This window comes from Acanthochromis polyacanthus, chromosome 1, assembly GCF_021347895.1.
Source record: "Acanthochromis polyacanthus isolate Apoly-LR-REF ecotype Palm Island chromosome 1, KAUST_Apoly_ChrSc, whole genome shotgun sequence".
Classification (NCBI taxonomy): domain Eukaryota; kingdom Metazoa; phylum Chordata; class Actinopteri; family Pomacentridae; genus Acanthochromis; species Acanthochromis polyacanthus.
The window spans coordinates 34,705,041-34,722,380 of record NC_067113.1 but is presented as its reverse complement, the minus strand read 5'-3'; the positions used below and the strand labels follow the sequence as shown (position 1 = coordinate 34,722,380).

The 17,340-nt window shown below is 38.9% G+C and overlaps 1 protein-coding gene across 1 annotated transcript in view; it reads left to right on the top strand.

Annotated features, from left to right (window-relative positions):
- Window positions 1-497: 497 nt before the first annotated feature.
- sgpp1b (sphingosine-1-phosphate phosphatase 1b) overlaps window positions 498-17,340 on the top strand; it is a 29,975-nt gene continuing 13,132 nt past the window's right edge. The window contains exons 1-2 of the mRNA XM_022191879.2: window positions 498-1,626; window positions 13,538-13,627. Of these exons, the coding sequence (XP_022047571.1) occupies window positions 907-1,626; window positions 13,538-13,627 (810 nt within the window). The 5' untranslated portion in view covers window positions 498-906. The remainder of the gene's footprint in view (window positions 1,627-13,537; window positions 13,628-17,340) is intronic.

The window sequence follows — 17,340 nt, the reverse complement described above, 5'->3', positions numbered from 1 at the left end:
TTTTTAATAAACAAAATACAAATGAAAACATTTATTTATATCATGCAAATTTAATTTGATATTTAGTTTGTTTTAAAACATAAGAAATTAATAAATAATATGATTTTATAGAGAAATAGATTTCTATATTTTGTCAATTATTTTATCAATTTAAAAACATTTTCCTTTTAAAATAAACTATATTATGACCTTTTTATGTAAACTAAATATAATTGGAAACATCAATTTTAAAAGATTATTAAATATGCTTGTACATAAATAAATAAATGTAGTTGTTTATAAATGTCTTCTTTTAAAATCAGCTATTTTGTCATTTAAAAAATACAAACTAAATATAAATGTAAATATACTTTTAAATATATCACATGTACCCTCAGAATTACTTTTATACTTAATTCTTTCAAAATATATATATATAATTTATGTAATTGTAAGTCGTTTATTAAATATTGAAATATACAGACATAAACACATAATTTATAATACATAAAAATATATGTTTATTGTCAACATTTTTGTCGGTTTTGGAAGAAATTGGTTGATTTTCCGACTGCCACTGAAAGCAGCAGCCGAGGCGCGCTCCCGGCGGCTCCGCGGACCTGTCAGTTGCAGAAAGCGGGACCCTAAACGCAACGTCTGGACTCAGTGGAAGCGCGGCCCCGGTTCGGTTAATGTCCGTTAAAGTCCGACCGGAAACGGGTTTTAATGTTGTTTAAACGGCTTAAGTCGCCGTTTGAACTTGTTTTTACTTTTCTAACGGTCCGGGCTTCACTTCTGACCTCCGCCGGGATGCGCGGCTCGGCTAGCTAACGTTAGCCGCTCAGCTAGCATCGGTGCTCTGGCACAGAAAGTAGCGGAGTCCGTGATCCTGCCGTCTGCTGCGTGGGAGTCCGAACCCGGCCAGACATGGAGAAACTCAGGGAGCGGCTCCGATACCTCCAGGACCCGCACCTGGTGGCCCGCTTCCAGCACTTCTGCGGGGTCCGGGGGACGTTTTCACGGAGCGGCGCGGGCAAACCAGCGGACCGGACTTCGCCGCTCAACAACGGGGCTCTTCAGCATCACAGCGGCGGGGAAAGTGACGGAGAGAACTCGGCCGTTATCGGAGCCGGAGAGGGGAAGAAGAAGACTGAGATCCGGAGGAGAACCGCGGATTTAAACCTCAAGGGAAGCAGCGAAAGTCCTCCGCAGAACGGGGCGGCCGGAGGAGCTCCGGAGCTCCGCGGGGAGAACGGCAGCGAAGCCCCGGTGAAAGTGAAGCCGCTCCGCAAGAACTCTCTGACGGGCGACGCCGGGCAGGAGTTCCTGATCCAGAACCGGTTCCTGTACTACATGTTCACGCTGGGGACCGAGCTGGGCAACGAGTCCTTCTACATCACCTTCTTCCCCTTCATCATGTGGAACGTGGACGTGTTCGTCAGCCGGCGGCTCATCATGGTCTGGGTCTGGGTCATGTATCTGGGCCAGTGCACCAAGGACGTGGTCGGCTGGTCCCGGCCCGCCTCCCCGCCGGTGGTCAAGGTGGAGATGTTCTACAACTCCGAGTACAGCATGCCGTCCACACACGCCATGTCCGGGACCGCCATCCCCTTCTCCCTGTTCCTCCTCACCTACGGCCGCTGGGAGGTAAGCAGCACCGGGACAACGAGAACCGGAGGACCGGGGGGAACCGGGGTTACCTGGGGTTGCCGGGGGTATGAAGTTGGGTCAGCAGAAGTGGAACAGTTCCTCCTGGTTTGCATGAAATAGGAAGAAGTTGCTTTTGTGTCATTTCACAACGTTTCTTCTTCTTTTCTTGTGCAAAAACTCAAAACTGAATTTAAAACCAAACCAGATGTTTTCGTCCAGCTGCTGCTCACATCTGCATCCTGAACCAAATTATCAGAAAATTCACCTTCATCACCTCCAATGCAGCATAATCTGGGCTCAGTCTGGCAAACTAGCTGCTGCATTTGGTGTTAAATTACCCAACAAAACAGTTCATCATAAAGTTTTTAAAATATATTTGAACATCAAACACCAACATCTAGACCTCTATGAACACCAGAGTCTGTTTCCTACCAGTGATTTCTCATGAATATTTAGTCAAAATATCTAAAAACTGGAAGCTTGTCTTGTATTTTTGCCACACATTCTACAATTCTACAATTTCATTTAGCAGACGCTTTCGTCCAAAGCAACATACAAGACAATCAAGAATTCAGACATAACACACATCAAATTTTAGTGACGTTAGAGCCTCAGATGTTGGTGAAATGTCGACCAAAAGCTCAGTATTTAATCATAATTGTTATTTTTTTAAATCATGCACAAATTTCAAGTCAAAATATCTAAAAACTGAAACCTTGACTTGTCAAACTTACCACACATTGAATTCTTCTGATGTTAGAGCCTCAAAAGTTGGGGAAATGTTGACCAAAGCTGTATTTTTATTCATAATAATGGATCCATCCATATATAGAGACTGTACAGGAACTTTATGGAGACACTAAACCGCCTTAGATTGGAAATTTTGCACTTTCTTCAGTTTTCAAGGGTCCATATTCAATTATTGTCGTCATTTTGGACAATTTTTTTAGTGATTTCTGACAAATTTAGGTAATTTTTGGACACATTTTTAGTGATGTTGGAGAAATTTTAAGTCACAATATCTAAAAACTGGAACCTTGTCTTGTAATTCTTGCCATACATGAAATTCTACTGATGTTAGAGCCTCAAAAGTTGGTGAAATATCAACCAAAGTCTGTATTTTTAGTAGGAAATATTGATCCATCCATATGTAAACACTTAAAGAACCTTTAGGGGGACACAAAACTACCTTTGATTGGAAATGTTTCATTTTCTTTCATTTTCAAAGACCATTGCTTATTAATTATTGTCATCAACCAAATGGTTTATTATAAGGTTTGGTCTAAAATTTCACAAATGCAAAGACAGGAATCCTGTCTTTTAGATGAGCACAGTTGTAAAAATGAACAAAAACCAGATTTACTCTTTAGATTGTGACACCTGGATGGATTTAAACTGATCTGGTGTCAGTTTTTCCCAGAACTCAGATGTGTTTCTCCTCCTAAATGCCATGGTTCTATCTGCTGGACTGATGACGTTCTGAGGCTCAGAAATGATGCAAAAAGTCCATTAAAAAGTGATAAATCTGGACCCACCTCTATGGACTTCAAGGAGCTGGAACTCTGGAAATATTCACAGTATGAAGGTAGAACTTTGATCATTAAATAAAGTTACTGGAGGTGAAGAGTCAGCTGAGTCTGGGGAGGTCAAGGGGGAGTTTTTCTCAGATTTGGCAGATTTTAAAAGAGATAATTTCCTGACAAGAACGACAAAACATGGATAATAAATTGAAGATCTTTGGCTTTTGGATGGCTGTTCAGACAGATCAACATATTTAAAGATGTCACCTGAAGTTCAAGTTCATAACGATGGACTTTTTTTTTTTTTTTTACCATTGTTTTCCAACCAACACAACAAATAGTAATTAAAACTCCAAAAAGGCTCTTTTGAGCAAAACCCAACATGTCAGGAGACCAAAGTTTCCATTTAAACATCTATAAGATAAAAAAACAGCTGCGTTGAAGTGAAAGTACAAACACAGGCTCACATAAATATCAACATAAACACATTTCCCAACGTTTATGAGGTAATTTAACTTTTCAAACATCCTGCAGAGAGAAACACCAACTCTTTTGGAGACTCTTTACTGCCGACTGATTTGTCGTCGGTCCTGTGATCCTTCATTTCGTCTCACCTCCGTCGCCATATCAACACCGGAGAACACGAGCCGAGCGCCAGCTGCTGCCGCCAGATCACCGGGACGTTGTCCTCCCAAGTCATTAACAGTTAATGAGCGGTCGGCTGGCTGGGTTCAGTGACAGCAGCCCGACACATTTACACATTTATATTTATGTTTGCTGTGAAGACGTCAAGCACAAAGTGGACGCAACACGAGTAGAAGTCTGGAAAAGGAAGGTTTTTAGACTCAATACAACTCTATAGATCAATAGATCAATGGTTGGACAAAACAAACAACTTCATTTGGGTTTTAAGGCAACATTAGCCTCATCTGTTGTTAAATTTCAGCCTGATGACAACATGGAAGCAGCTTTGCACGTGTAACACCAACATCTAGACCCCTAAAACACCAGTTTCTGTTTCCTAGCAACAAGTTCACATCAACATTTAGTCTAAATCTATAAAAACTGGAACTATCACTTTCCATATATCAAATTCAACTGATATTATAGGCTCAAAAGTTGGTGAAATGCCAACCAAAGACTGTATTTTTAGTTGGAAATATGGACAAATTCTGACCACTGATTGGTTTAAAATGAATATTGATTAACTGAGATGAAAATATTTTGTCAGTCTGAGCTGAACACCGCCTACTTAGCTGGATAGACAATGATTTGCATCCTAAAATGTTTCTAACTTACTTTGAAGCGTCTCATATCCAACCTTGTGTTTTCCAGCTCAGTTGAAGTCTATAAAAGCGTTTAAAGTGTCCTGAATCAGTGGACTAGCGTTACGCTGGGAGTCCGGTTTAAACAAGCGTCTCTCTGTTATTCTTTCCTGCGTCTCCTCCTATTGACTCAGGAGGAACAACACCTCGTTGTGTCCGGTCTGTAAAGAACAACATCACGTCTGTGGCTTAGCTGCTATTGTCTGAGGAAACAAACTGCACAAAGTCCATCTGATGCCACAAAAATAACAGCCCAGGGAACGGTTTTATTGTTTTTGCTGTAATTGTGAGGAAGTGGGGACTGAAAATGAAGCACAGCTGAGATACTTAATGTTTAAAAGTACATTTTAGACTAAAACGTTGGTTTTCTTTGGCGTACATGGCAGCAGGTTGTTGATTTTGGAGATCTACACAAAACATTAAACATATGATACTACATCCATGAAAAACACAGAAACTGTAGAAAAGTTTGTGACCAGATTTAACTTCATGTAGGAGCTGAAAGCAAAGAAACGTCAAAAATTGTCCTCATGAAGCAGCAGTGCGTACACTATTTTCAGCTGGATTCAGACAAATCCAGAAGATTTTTCTCTTTTTTCCTCCAAATATCACCAACACATTTGTTTACTTGACAAAGTTGTCATTTGCGATAGCGATGCTGTTGCAAAAATCTGCAAAACGAGCCTCATATGTACAACATGGAAGCAGCTTTGCACATCTAATACCATCATTTTGACCCCTATGAGCACCGGTTTCTGTTTCCTACCAAAGAGTCCACATTAATATTTAGTCAAAATATCTAAAAATTGGAACCTTGTCTTGTTATTTTTGTCACATATTTAAATTCTACTGATGTTAGAGTCTCAAAAGTTAGTAAAATGTCGACCAAAGTCTGTATTTTTAGTTGGAAATATGGATCCATCCACGGTACCACCCTAGTTTTAAAGCTGTGCACTTTTTCCCTTTTAAAGACCAATAATTTAAATGTATGGTCTACTGGATCCATTCAGTTATTTGAATCTGCTCGAAAGTGAAAAGTGTCCGAAATGGCTGAAAATCTGTTTAGAAAACTACACCAAATTTGCTCGCAGTGACTCCAGAATTTTCCAAAACTGTTCAAAAATTGACTGTAATAACTTGAAAGTTCTCCAGAATGATGCAGAAGTTGTCCAGTTTGAGTCCTGTCACTGTTTAACATTTTCAAGGACCAGTATTTTTTAATTATGGTCATTTAGAACAAAAGAGTGATTTTGGACAAATTTCAAATCAAAATATCTAAACAACTGGAACCTTGTCTTCCCAAACTTGCCCCATATCAAATTCTACTGATGTTAGAGTCTCAAAAGCTGATGAAATGTTGACCAAAGACTGTATTTTTTGCATTTACTTCAGTGACACTATAGAATTAAGATACAATAGAAGAGTATATTTAAGACCCCGTTTTAGCTGATTGTGTTGTAGCAGGACTATTGGGCATTTATCTGGAGGTTTGTACTGTTTATCCTCCAGTAGATATTGTCCTCTCAAAGGTTTTAAAACCAAAAACACTTGATGCCTCTAAAATGCTTTTCTTGGTCATGTATGGTTGTAAACTCAGTATTTTGCGGTTTGGACTGGTGGTCCGACAAACACGAGATATCTGGAGATCTCGATCTGGACGATTTCCACTATTTTCTGCTCCATAACGGTTTTCACTCTGAGCCGGGTATTGAAACGTAAACTGCATGGGATCCTGGCGTGGTGTGGTTGGAATCACAGCAGAGGTGGGATTGATTTACGTCCCCCTGCCAGACGAGGAGATAAGAGCCCCGACCTCTGACCTCCGATTGTGTCGCCCCGAGATAAGCCTGATTCCTGCGTTGTCCTCGCTGTCACCACTCGGCCTCTTTCTGCTCGTCAAACCCACGACACAAAACGATTCCCGTGGAGCCGAATCTATTCAGCGTCTAAAAATACAAACCGCTCTCAGGCTGCAGTGAAGGCAGATAAGACGCTGACCTCTGGCCCACTTTTTCAATCCCATTTAATTATTTATTTTGGTCGTAGATGACGTTTTTTTTCCCCGACTTCGCCTCAACTGGGAAGTCCTGGTTTGTTCCCAGAGTGTTTTATCAGTTTAATGACGTCTTTACATCCCAGCCGCCTCACTGTCTGGATGATGTGACTTTACTGTTATTATCCTAGAGCATGAAGAAGTAATAATAATCTTTCTTTGCATCTTAAATCATCGCATTTTTAAAACAATTTCTGTCTGCCTGCAGAATGACTCAAAAATGATCCACTTTGACTTGATTTTAACATCAAATACTGACAACACATCAAATTCTACTGATGTTAGAGCTTCAAAAGCTGGTGAAATGTCAACCAAAGTCTGTTTTTAGTAGAAAATATGGATCCATTCATGTCTTATGAAAACTTTCCACTGTAGTATGAAGATTTTTCACTTTTTCCATTTTCAAGGCCCAATAATTCATCAGTGATTTTTCATTTAGGCAAGTCTTCAGAAATCTTTGCTCAATTTTTTTTAACTTATGGACAAATTTCAAGTCAAAATATCTAAAAACTTGAACCATGTCTTGCCGTACTTACTTTACATTGAATTTTCCTGATGTTCGAGGACTCAAAAGTTGGTAAAATGTCGACCAAAGACTGTTTTTTTTTTTTTGTCGCAAATATGGAAAAATTATACAAATTTCTCACCACTGATAGGTTTAAAAATTCACTGTTGAACAAAGCCGCGCAGAATTTTTAGTTTTTTACAGAATGCAGTTATAGCACTCAGTTTATTTTGGCAATTTAAAAAAAATAGACGTGGAGCTTTTGATGAAATAATATGATTTCAAGCTCAGATTTGGTTCATTTAACGTCACTTTGCAGATGAGTACTTTAAGAATCGTGAGAAAATTAAAAATACCTCGGTTTACGATGTCCTCAACCTACGGCGTTTCGTCACTACGTTGGAACTGGTTACGTGGAATTAGTTGGCGAGCAGAGAGACCAAATACGTGGTCACACGGTGCTATATGATGGCTTTGTTTACATTCGCCGGTTGTACGCGACCTTAGATTGTGCTACATTTGCTAACTTTTTGCCCTTCATTATGGCTCCCAAGCGTGATCTGATAGAGTTCCAACTTACGACGATAATTGACTTCTGTCGGACTGTAGGAACAGAACACCGACTTAAGTTGAGGAGGTCCTGTACAAAGACTCCTTGTCTTTTCACAGTTTCAGATTTATTAATGGTGTCATTTTTTGAACATCTTAATTTGGTTTTGCATGTATTCATGGAAAGAATGAGCACAGTCACAGTGAGCCACATGTCGTGATCCAGAATTTCATGACTTTAGACGGGACAAAGTCAACTTGCGAGTTGTCTTTGAATTAGAATCTGTGAATCTGGAGGTCGGTGTTGCTGCTCAGAGGAGAAGGGAGGCTTCATCCTTTACCTCCTATTGTGCTTCATGGCCGCCCGGTGAGGTTTCCTGCTGGAGCGCCTCCTCTACCGGCTTGTCTGAGCAGAGCAGGAATGTTTGGTTTCAGATGTTCTGCAGCTCCGTCCCAAAGCCGAGCCGGTAACTGAGGCCAGATGTGGACGATGCTGCAATCCAGGAATGAAGGCGGCGGACAGAAAGTAGATGTGATGGGAACATCACAGCAGGGGTTTCTGCTGGCGTTTTGTCAAAGCAGAACAGAAAACAACCCAGTAAACAGGCTTTGTGTGAGACTTCCTCCTCTGAGCAGGAACATGAGGTGGGAACTCCTTCCTGCAGCCCTCAATGAGTTTCAGCATTTCCTGACTCCAGTTTCACATCGTGTGTTCTTTAAGAGCGGTTTTGCTGAGCTGCCGAGAACTGCAGCCCTTTTCTATTAACTTACATGATGCAAGTTCAACTTGATGCACTCAGAGGATGTTAATGATTGTCAGTGAATCCATTCATTGCCATTAATAATTCAACTAATTGAAAATATATGAGTTGTTGGGGCAGAAGACAAATAAATGCAGGTCAGAAAATGTAACTGTTGTTCCTGTTGGACCTACTAAAGCCAGCATTATTTGAGTTAATTTGCCATAACTTCTGACGCCCAGTGCTGTCTGTTGTACCTGTTCTATCTGCTAAAGCAAGTAATGAGCTTTATGGGAGTAAAACTAGCAGCAGGCCACCATGACAAAGACTTCAGTGACACTTAATGCTGTCTGTTCTACCTACTAAAGCTAGCAAAGAGCATTATTTGGTTAGTGTAACAACGTGCCACCAGGACAAAGACTTTTGTGACACTTAAGGCTCTCTCTTGTATCTGTTTTTCTTACTAAAGCAAACTATGAGCATTATGGGGGTTAAGCCTGCAATGGGCCACCATGACAAAGACTTCTGTGCTGCTTAATGACCCTCTATTTGCCAACATGAACAACCAGGTACTAGAGCTAGCAGAGAGCTTTAAGAAAAAGTCAGAAAATGGTGAAAAACCTCCATCAGTGTTTCCCAAAAGGACTCCTTTTGTCCACAGCCCAAAGATAATCAGTTCACTGTAACAGACGAGAAGAGAAACTAGAAAATATTCACATTTCAGAAACTGCAGTCGAACAATTTAAAAAGTTTTCCTCAACAAAATTTACTCATTTCGATTAATTGACAATCAAAATAGTTAAAGATTACAAATCATCAGATAAACATGACCTCTCCCACCACAGAATTCCTTGTTTTTTGTGTAGTTTATTATATTAAAGTGGTTGAACTGATGAATAACTGGAGTAAAATGTGCTGTTTTATTGTCGGTTTGCAGGACTTCTGGTTGTGTGGTTTACTTTTCTCTAAACTTTCTGACACGCTGAGCTGCCAGCGTGGGGAGCTGCAGTTTCTCGTCACCAAACTAAACACCCTGTAAATAGATTTATGAGTAATTATTAGGTCACAGTTTTGGTCCTTTAATGTGGTATTTTGGCGCTCAAACACGAGACGGAATCTCACAGCTTTGGTTTGAGTGAGGCCTCAGCTCGGTCCTGCATCGTGTTCTGGCAGAGCTGCAAGCGAAACAGCAAACCCTGAAATCTGTGAGGTTTCCGTGTGGACGTATGTATTTACAGCCGACGTCTAGCAGTCAGTGAGCAGCTGTGCAGAACCACAAACCACACAGAAAACAAACGACGTCCGTGAAGCTGTGCACGAATCGACCGCCGTGGTTTGGACAACATCGCCACAGGTGGTTTCTTCTCGTTTTTTTTTTCTGATCGATCGGGCGTCTGAGCGGCTTCACGGTTAATCCTCACACAGAAAGACGCCTGTTTTCTCAACCTGACCTGGTTTCTGAAGCAGGCCACAGCAGAGTTTATAACTGACACTTTAAACGGAGGCCTGCTGGTTAGACACCTGTAACAGAGTGTCAGGAATCTGCTGAAACCACACAGTCGCGTGTATTCGATGCAGCAGCTTGGTTTCATCCTCAAGGAATTTAAACGGGTAGAATATAAGTGCTCTGAGTGCTTCTTGCTTATTTATCCTCGCTGTTTTCTCATTTTATTTTACTCCTATCTAAAGTCTCACAGCTCTATGGAGACAGAACAACCATGAAGAAGTAGAGAGAAATGTTGGGTTATGAATCCATGAAAAAAAAAAGGCAAATGTTGAATTTTTTACTGGTCATCATCAGTAGAAACATGTTTCACCATGCTGAATGGATCTTCCAACAACTTCCTCCTCTGTTCACTGTTTCTGAGCCGTGCTGACTTTATTTTTTTGATCCGGTAGCTCTGGTTTTCCTCTAAATTTATCAAAAATAGCTTGAAAATTAACCAAAGTAACATCAAATTTCAACAGCTGTCTAAAATTACCACAAATTAGCACAAAACGACAATTTTCAAGTCATTTTGGAAACATTTGCAGCTATTTTGGGTTAAAACCTTTTTCTTTCTGTTTTATAAACCTATCGGACCAAATGTTAATTTATTTCTGTCCCTTTTTTTCTGTCTGCTACATGAAAACCAGGAGTTTTGTGTCTGCGGCTAATAAAATAATAATATATTGCATAAATAATCTGTAAACAAAGTTGAACACAAACGTTAAACTCTGTTAAACGTTTGCAGCAGTGAAGCGTGTAAATGATTTTATTTATTTTTCTGTGACGCACACGTCCAGGATAAATGTTATCTTTGTTCTGTCTGATAGGGTTTTTCTGACGCTGCTGTTCGTCACATTTCAGTTTTTTGTTTCAGTTCTGCAGAAATTCTGGTTCCACAAATGAATCTAACTTTATTACAACAAATTTTATTAAACTAGGTAAGAAGAAAACAAAAAATACAAGGATGGCAGGGTTCAGGAAGTTCTGAAAGTTCAACTAAAATCACTTTTTACTGTTGAAAACTACTGATATTGTAGATATTCTTCTATATGTAGACAGTATGATGCTCTACAGCAGCAGAGTCAAATTCATTTTAGTTCAGGTTCCAAATCTTCACATTTGAGGAATTTTCTTTTTACAAAACATCATGAAAAACCTGAAATTTCTGAAGAAAAATAAGTTCAGTTTTAACAACAATAAGCCTCAGTTTATCATGCTAGTGTTTAGAGGGTATGTAGATGAGGTGTTTGGGAAACTTTCTGTGCTAACATGCTAATGCCAGCATGCTAACACTGTGTGCTTTCTGTGAAAATGCTAACAAGCTAATGTTTAGAGGTCATGTTCAGCAAGTAAGTCATTTTCTTTTTTCATGTTAGCATGCTAACTAGTCATTGTAAAGCTATTTGTGCTAACATGCTAATGCCGGCATGCTAGCAATGTAGACTGTTCACCTTCACATTGTTAGCACGCCAGCTATGTCATTGTGAAGCGTTCTCTGTGATTCTTTAACTGATTTTAATGATATTATTTCATTGCTTTTTCATATCTAAATAACCAGAGCAGCCGTTTTTTCGTTTCGAGCTTCGTTGCTGCAGGTCGAGTGTTGAATTTCACATCGTCACATGTCGGTCTTATGGCTCCAAATTCGACTTTAAGCCTCATTTTCATGTGACAAAGATCAAAACCAAAGAAAACAAATAATCCGAGTCACATGAAGAAAAGAAAGAATCTGTAGTGTGAACACTTTTCTGCCCCGTTTCCACTTTTCTCCTTGCTTTTTAAGTCCAATTTGGGGTGATTTATTCAAATCTTGAACCACACTCTTATTTTTATTCACCATTTATTTAAATTTTAAGCCTCCGTCTGTGTGCTTCTATATTTCTTTTGCATCCCGTCCTGATAAAACTCTCTGCTGCAGTCCGTCTGATAAGGAAACAGCAGAACAGCTGAAATATTTATGAGGTCATCGGAGTCGGAGCTCATCAGCAGATAATCGTCTCCTGAACATCGACACAAAGAGTTTTTATTGTGGCTTTAATCAGCGGAGCGATAAAAACACGATATCAGTTCATGGAGTTCTCATCAAACAGCAGTTAAATGTTTTTATTAGAGGACGGCAGGATTTCCTTCAAGGGTTCACTGTTCAATGTTTTTACTCAAAAAATGTGATTTTTTTTTTCTCAAAGCTTGCAATGTTTAATGCAGGAATTGTCGTTATAATTTCAGAAAAAAATCAAACATTTGCTGCTTAAATCTCCTCAGATGTAAAGATTTTTATAACGCTCCAACATTTATCCCAGTAAAACATTTTATTTATAGTTTCTGTTATTAATGACGAAACAAAAACAAAAAAATACATTTAAACATGAAGAAAAGATCTCATGTTGATTCAAATAAATGTGGAGATTCTCAGGTTTTGCGGATCGTTGTGTTTTGTCATACAAACATTTATGTACGTAGCATGTAGCGTGTTGTTCACCTGTACAGATGTGTACTTTGTGTTGTTGTACAGATGTGTGTGTTGTGTTGTACAGATGTGTGTTTAGTGTTGTACAGATGTGTGTTGTGTTGTACAGATGTGTGTTGTGTTGTTGTCCAGATGTGTGTTGTGTTGTTGTACAGATGTGTGTCTTGTGTTGTACAGATGTGTGCTTTGTGTTGTTGAACAGATGTGTGTTGTGTTGTTGTACAGATGTGTGTGTTGTGTTGTACAGATGTGTGTGTTGTGTTGTACAGATGTGTGCTTTGTGTTGTTGTACAGATGTGTGTTTAGTGTTGTACAGATGTGTGTTGTGTTGTTGTACAGATGTGTGTTGTGTTGTTGTACAGATGTGTGTTGTGTTGTTGTACAGATGTGTGTGTTGTGTTGTACAGATGTGTGTGTTGTGTTGTACAGATGTGTGTGTTGTGTTGTACAGATGTGTGCTTTGTGTTGTTGTACAGATGTGTGTTGTGTTGTACAGATGTGTGTGTTGTGTTGTACAGATGTGTGTTGTGTTGTACAGATGTGTACTTTGTGTTGTGTTGTACAGATGTGTGTTGTGTTGTTGTACAGATGTGTGTTTAGTGTTGTACAGATGTGTGTTGTGTTGTTGTACAGATGTGTGTTGTGTTGTTGTACAGATGTGTGTTGTGTTGTACAGATGTGTGCTTTGTGTTGTTGTACAGATGTGTGTTGTGTTGTTGTACAGATGTGTGCTTTGTGTTGTTGTACAGATGTGTGCTTTGTGTTGTTGTACAGATGTGTGTTGTGTTGTACAGATGTGTGTGTTGTGTTGTACAGATGTGTGTTGTGTTGTACAGATGTGTGTGTTGTGTTGTACAGATGTGTACTTTGTGTTGTGTTGTACAGATGTGTGTTGTGTTGTTGTACAGATGTGTGTTTAGTGTTGTACAGATGTGTGTTGTGTTGTTGTACAGATGTGTGTTGTGTTGTACAGATGTGTGTTGTGTTGTTGTACAGATGTGTGTGTTGTGTTGTACAGATGTGTGTTGTGTTGTTGTACAGATGTGTGTGTTGTGTTGTACAGATGTGTGTTGTGTTGTTGTACAGATGTGTGTTGTGTTGTACAGATGTGTGCTGTGTTGTTGTACAGATGTGTGTTGTGTTGTTGTACAGATGTGTGTTGTGTTGTTGTACAGATGTGTGTTGTGTTGTACAGATGTGTGTTGTGTTGTTGTACAGATGTGTGTCGCTGTGCTGACGTTGTATTTTGTCCCTCCTCAGTACCCGTCCTCTCTGGGGTTCTGCTTGGCTCTGAGCTGGTGTCTGCTGGTCTGTTCCAGTCGGATCTACTTAGGAATGCACTCGGTTCTGGTGAGTCCGATAACACACAAACAAACAAACAAACACACGCAGGTGATGCCAGCGTCGACACCTGCAGCGTCGGATCATTCTGAGCTTCTGAACTTGAAATCCGAGCCGTTGGAAAAACGATCTGAGCTCCAGAACCGTCGGGTTTTAGCGTCATCGAGAGAGAAGCTGTGAAGCTGCAGGAAGGCGACACTCAGGAGGAAACAGACGACAACATACTGGTCTGGAAGGAGAAAAATTTATGTTTTTAACCGTAGTATTTTAAACAAGTTACTAATTTTACAGATTCTTCCTTTTCTCTGATAATAGCTCGTAACTTCACAGAAAAAAGCATTAATTAAAAACTGAAAAATGATATTTTTTAAACCGTTATTTTACAGATTTTCCTGTTTCGTAAGCTTCAGCTAATATCTCATAAAATCGCTGAAATCATGCAATAATTTAAATATTAACCATTAAAAAACACTAAACTTGATGTCCACGTCAAAAAAATAATTTCTTTTACAGCATTTTACTGTAAAATTACTCAATATTTACTGTAATTAAATGAGTAAAAAAGTAATTTCACAAATACGTGCAATAATTTGAAAGAAAAATAGTGAATATTTAGAATTGAAAAACAGTAAATTATTATACATGCGATTATTTTACAGATGCCTGTCGTTATTTTCACCATTTTTGCATTGTTATTTTTCTTGTCCGGCACCTTTTCTGCCAGATTTTCATCATTTTTTTCCACTATTTTTTAGTAGTGTTTTCTGTAATTATAGATGTAAGCAGACTGAACATTTGCATCGATGTTTGTGGCCAAAAATTGTCTTAAATCAAGGTCCTCTCATTCTCTTTAATTTGCTCTGCTGCTTTTCTCCAGAATCTGTGAAAATCTAAAACACTTTCTTATTGTGATGGTTTTCCTGTTGATATTTAACTTTAGTTTCATTTACACCTGTCGTAGATTTCAGGTGAGTTCAGATTCAAACCAACATTATCCTGATCTCTGAAGAACAAAAAGCCACGCTGGATTAAGTGAAGGACTCTAAACGTGTAACAGGAAACCGTCCAGGCTGTTGATCTTCAGCTGGAGGTGAAATCTGAACTTTAAACTCCAAACAAAGACTCTCCTCAGTTCAAAGCAGCACGAAGCCGGAGAAACGCTGCTTTTCTCTGTCGGCTGTTTGCTGATGAGACTTCATGGTTGTCTGGGAGCGTTTTCAGGAACCAAAGTTTACGAGAACTCACATTAGAGCTGCAACATGTAAGAAATACGACAGAAAGTAGAGAAAAGGAGCTGAAACTGATCAGGTCTGAACTGTTTCTGCTGCTGATTCAGAAAGAAAACTCACATTTTCCTCAATTAATCTACACCTTAAACCTAAACTTAATCTTAATTTGAACTTCCCACAGCAGAATTAACATCATCAGCTGCAAAGCTGCTAAAAGAAACCAGCTCATGATGTTAAAATCACCTGGTTTCAGTTAAATCGAACATTAAAAGCTTTATTTTTCTGTTTTTTAAGCAGCCACACCTTTAATCATTCAGAACTTCTAGCCTGAGTCCAACTAAAACTGGTTTTATAAAGTCATCATGAGCGTTTTTCCCCTGCAGAGTTTCTCTTTGGTTTTTAGCCAAATCTGTCTGAGCTGCTGCAGGAACTGATGGGGACTAGAAGCTTCTGCTGATACGTGTGAGGCGTTCAGGGAACATCTGTAAATTGCAGTGTCTACTGATGAGCAGATGTTCGGCTACAGAGGAGTTTTGGGTGCAATTTTACATGAAGAAACAAACTAAATGAGAAACAAAACACTGAAAAGGAAGATTTAGTTGCAGAAACAAACACAGCATCAGTTCCAGGGCTGCACAATTTATTGATAATTCACCACGATTTTAACTTTGCACAATTAAATGAACATCATCAGGCGCAATATTGGTAAAAGAGGGTTTCAGTGTTTTTATCTGAGCTGCTGCAGGATCTGATGGAGACTAGAAGCTTCTTCTGATACATGTGAGGCGTTCAGGGAACATCTGTAAATTATACCGTCTGTTGATGAGCAGATGTTCAACCAGTGAGGAGTTTTGAATAAAATTTTACCCTGATTTAGCTTCTTGGTGATGCACTGAATTAATTATTTTAGCTTAATTGAAAAGACACACAGTTTGTTGACCTGAAAACTAAATAAATTATTAGAAATATTTTTGACATTTTTTTAGATTTTCTGTGCAGAAATTTATGTGAAAATATTTTTATTATCATGCAGCTTTATCACCGTATAACTGCTGCTGTCTGCACGTTTTATATTCTATTGTTCTATTATTATATTGCACTTAATGTGATATATCATTATATATATTATTTAATTAATGTTATACTAAATAAATGATTTTTTCCCCCAACATTGTAAAAAAAAAAAAGCAAATAAAAATACGGATATTGATGTGGACAAGAAAAAGGTTAGAAAAATAAAAATCATTTGCCATTTTTCAATCCTGATATAAAGAATTTTTCTATCATATAACTTGAACTACCTTGTGTTTTTAGCTGATTTAATTACAGTAAAAAGTCATGTAATTTTACGGTCTAACCTTTCACTGGATATTAAGTCTGTAATTTAACAAAACAGGGAAAATGTGTAAATTTAAAAAATGCAAAAACACTAAATTGTCCAAAAAATTACAGCTTACACCTTTTAAAAAATCTCCATCAAGGTTTATATTCCATTCTTATATTGCACTTTATTTAATTCTAATGTTTTGTTTATTTTTTTTAATAGTTTTAAATGTTTTTCTGCCTCCAAATGTTATTATATTGTTGTCTGACTTCAGTATAATGACATTAAAACTATTATACTGAAATATGAAGGATGATGAAGGAAAAAGCAGCTTGGAGTGCTTTTTCCACATTTTGAACCTCTTTCTTCACTATATTTTGTTTTCTTTTAACATCAGACCGTGTTTAAAGATGGAGTTAAAGCTCAGCGTGTGACTCGTCTTAACGACCAGTTAATCCCAAAATGACGAGGTGAGGCTGAGGCGGGTTACAGACGCTCTGATGACGGTACCAAGCCGTCATTTAAAGCAGCAACGCCCTTAATTATGCACAACTTGTAACCTGAACACAAATGAAACAGGTTTTTTTCAGGAAATCGGCCGAACAGTTGCAGACTTTCTGTTTGGGTGGGAGCCAAACTTCAGCTCTAAGCGATGAGGAGGAGGCGACGTGCCGAGGCTTGATGCTCTGAAGCTGCTTTGTCAGTAAGGTTTCATCGAGGAAATCTGCTGAGGAACATTTCTACCTGCGAAAACTTGCTCCAGCGTCTTTTATTTGCTGCTCTCACGGCGGCAGAACAGACGCCCTGCAGCTTTACAGGATTTTTCAGCGTCTTCACCTTTAAACCTCTTTCTAGTCGTAACTAAACACCATCCGGCATCACTGTGACTCCGTCTTCATCAGCAAATAGCTGGAAATGAGTTTATGCAAATCTTTTACTGGTCAAAGAAGGAAATACGTGAATTACAGCTGAGTTATTCCATCTCAAATAATCAGGTTTCTTCTGCTCAACAATCAGCATTTTGCAATTCACATGAAACTTTTATATCGTAAACTGTGGGTACCTGATTCTGGAAGTCTGAACCTTCATAGCTTAGTTTTGCAGACGACACCCGACTCTGTTTTTCTAAGCAGTCCATGTCAAACAATCAGGTTTCTTTCTGCTCAGCA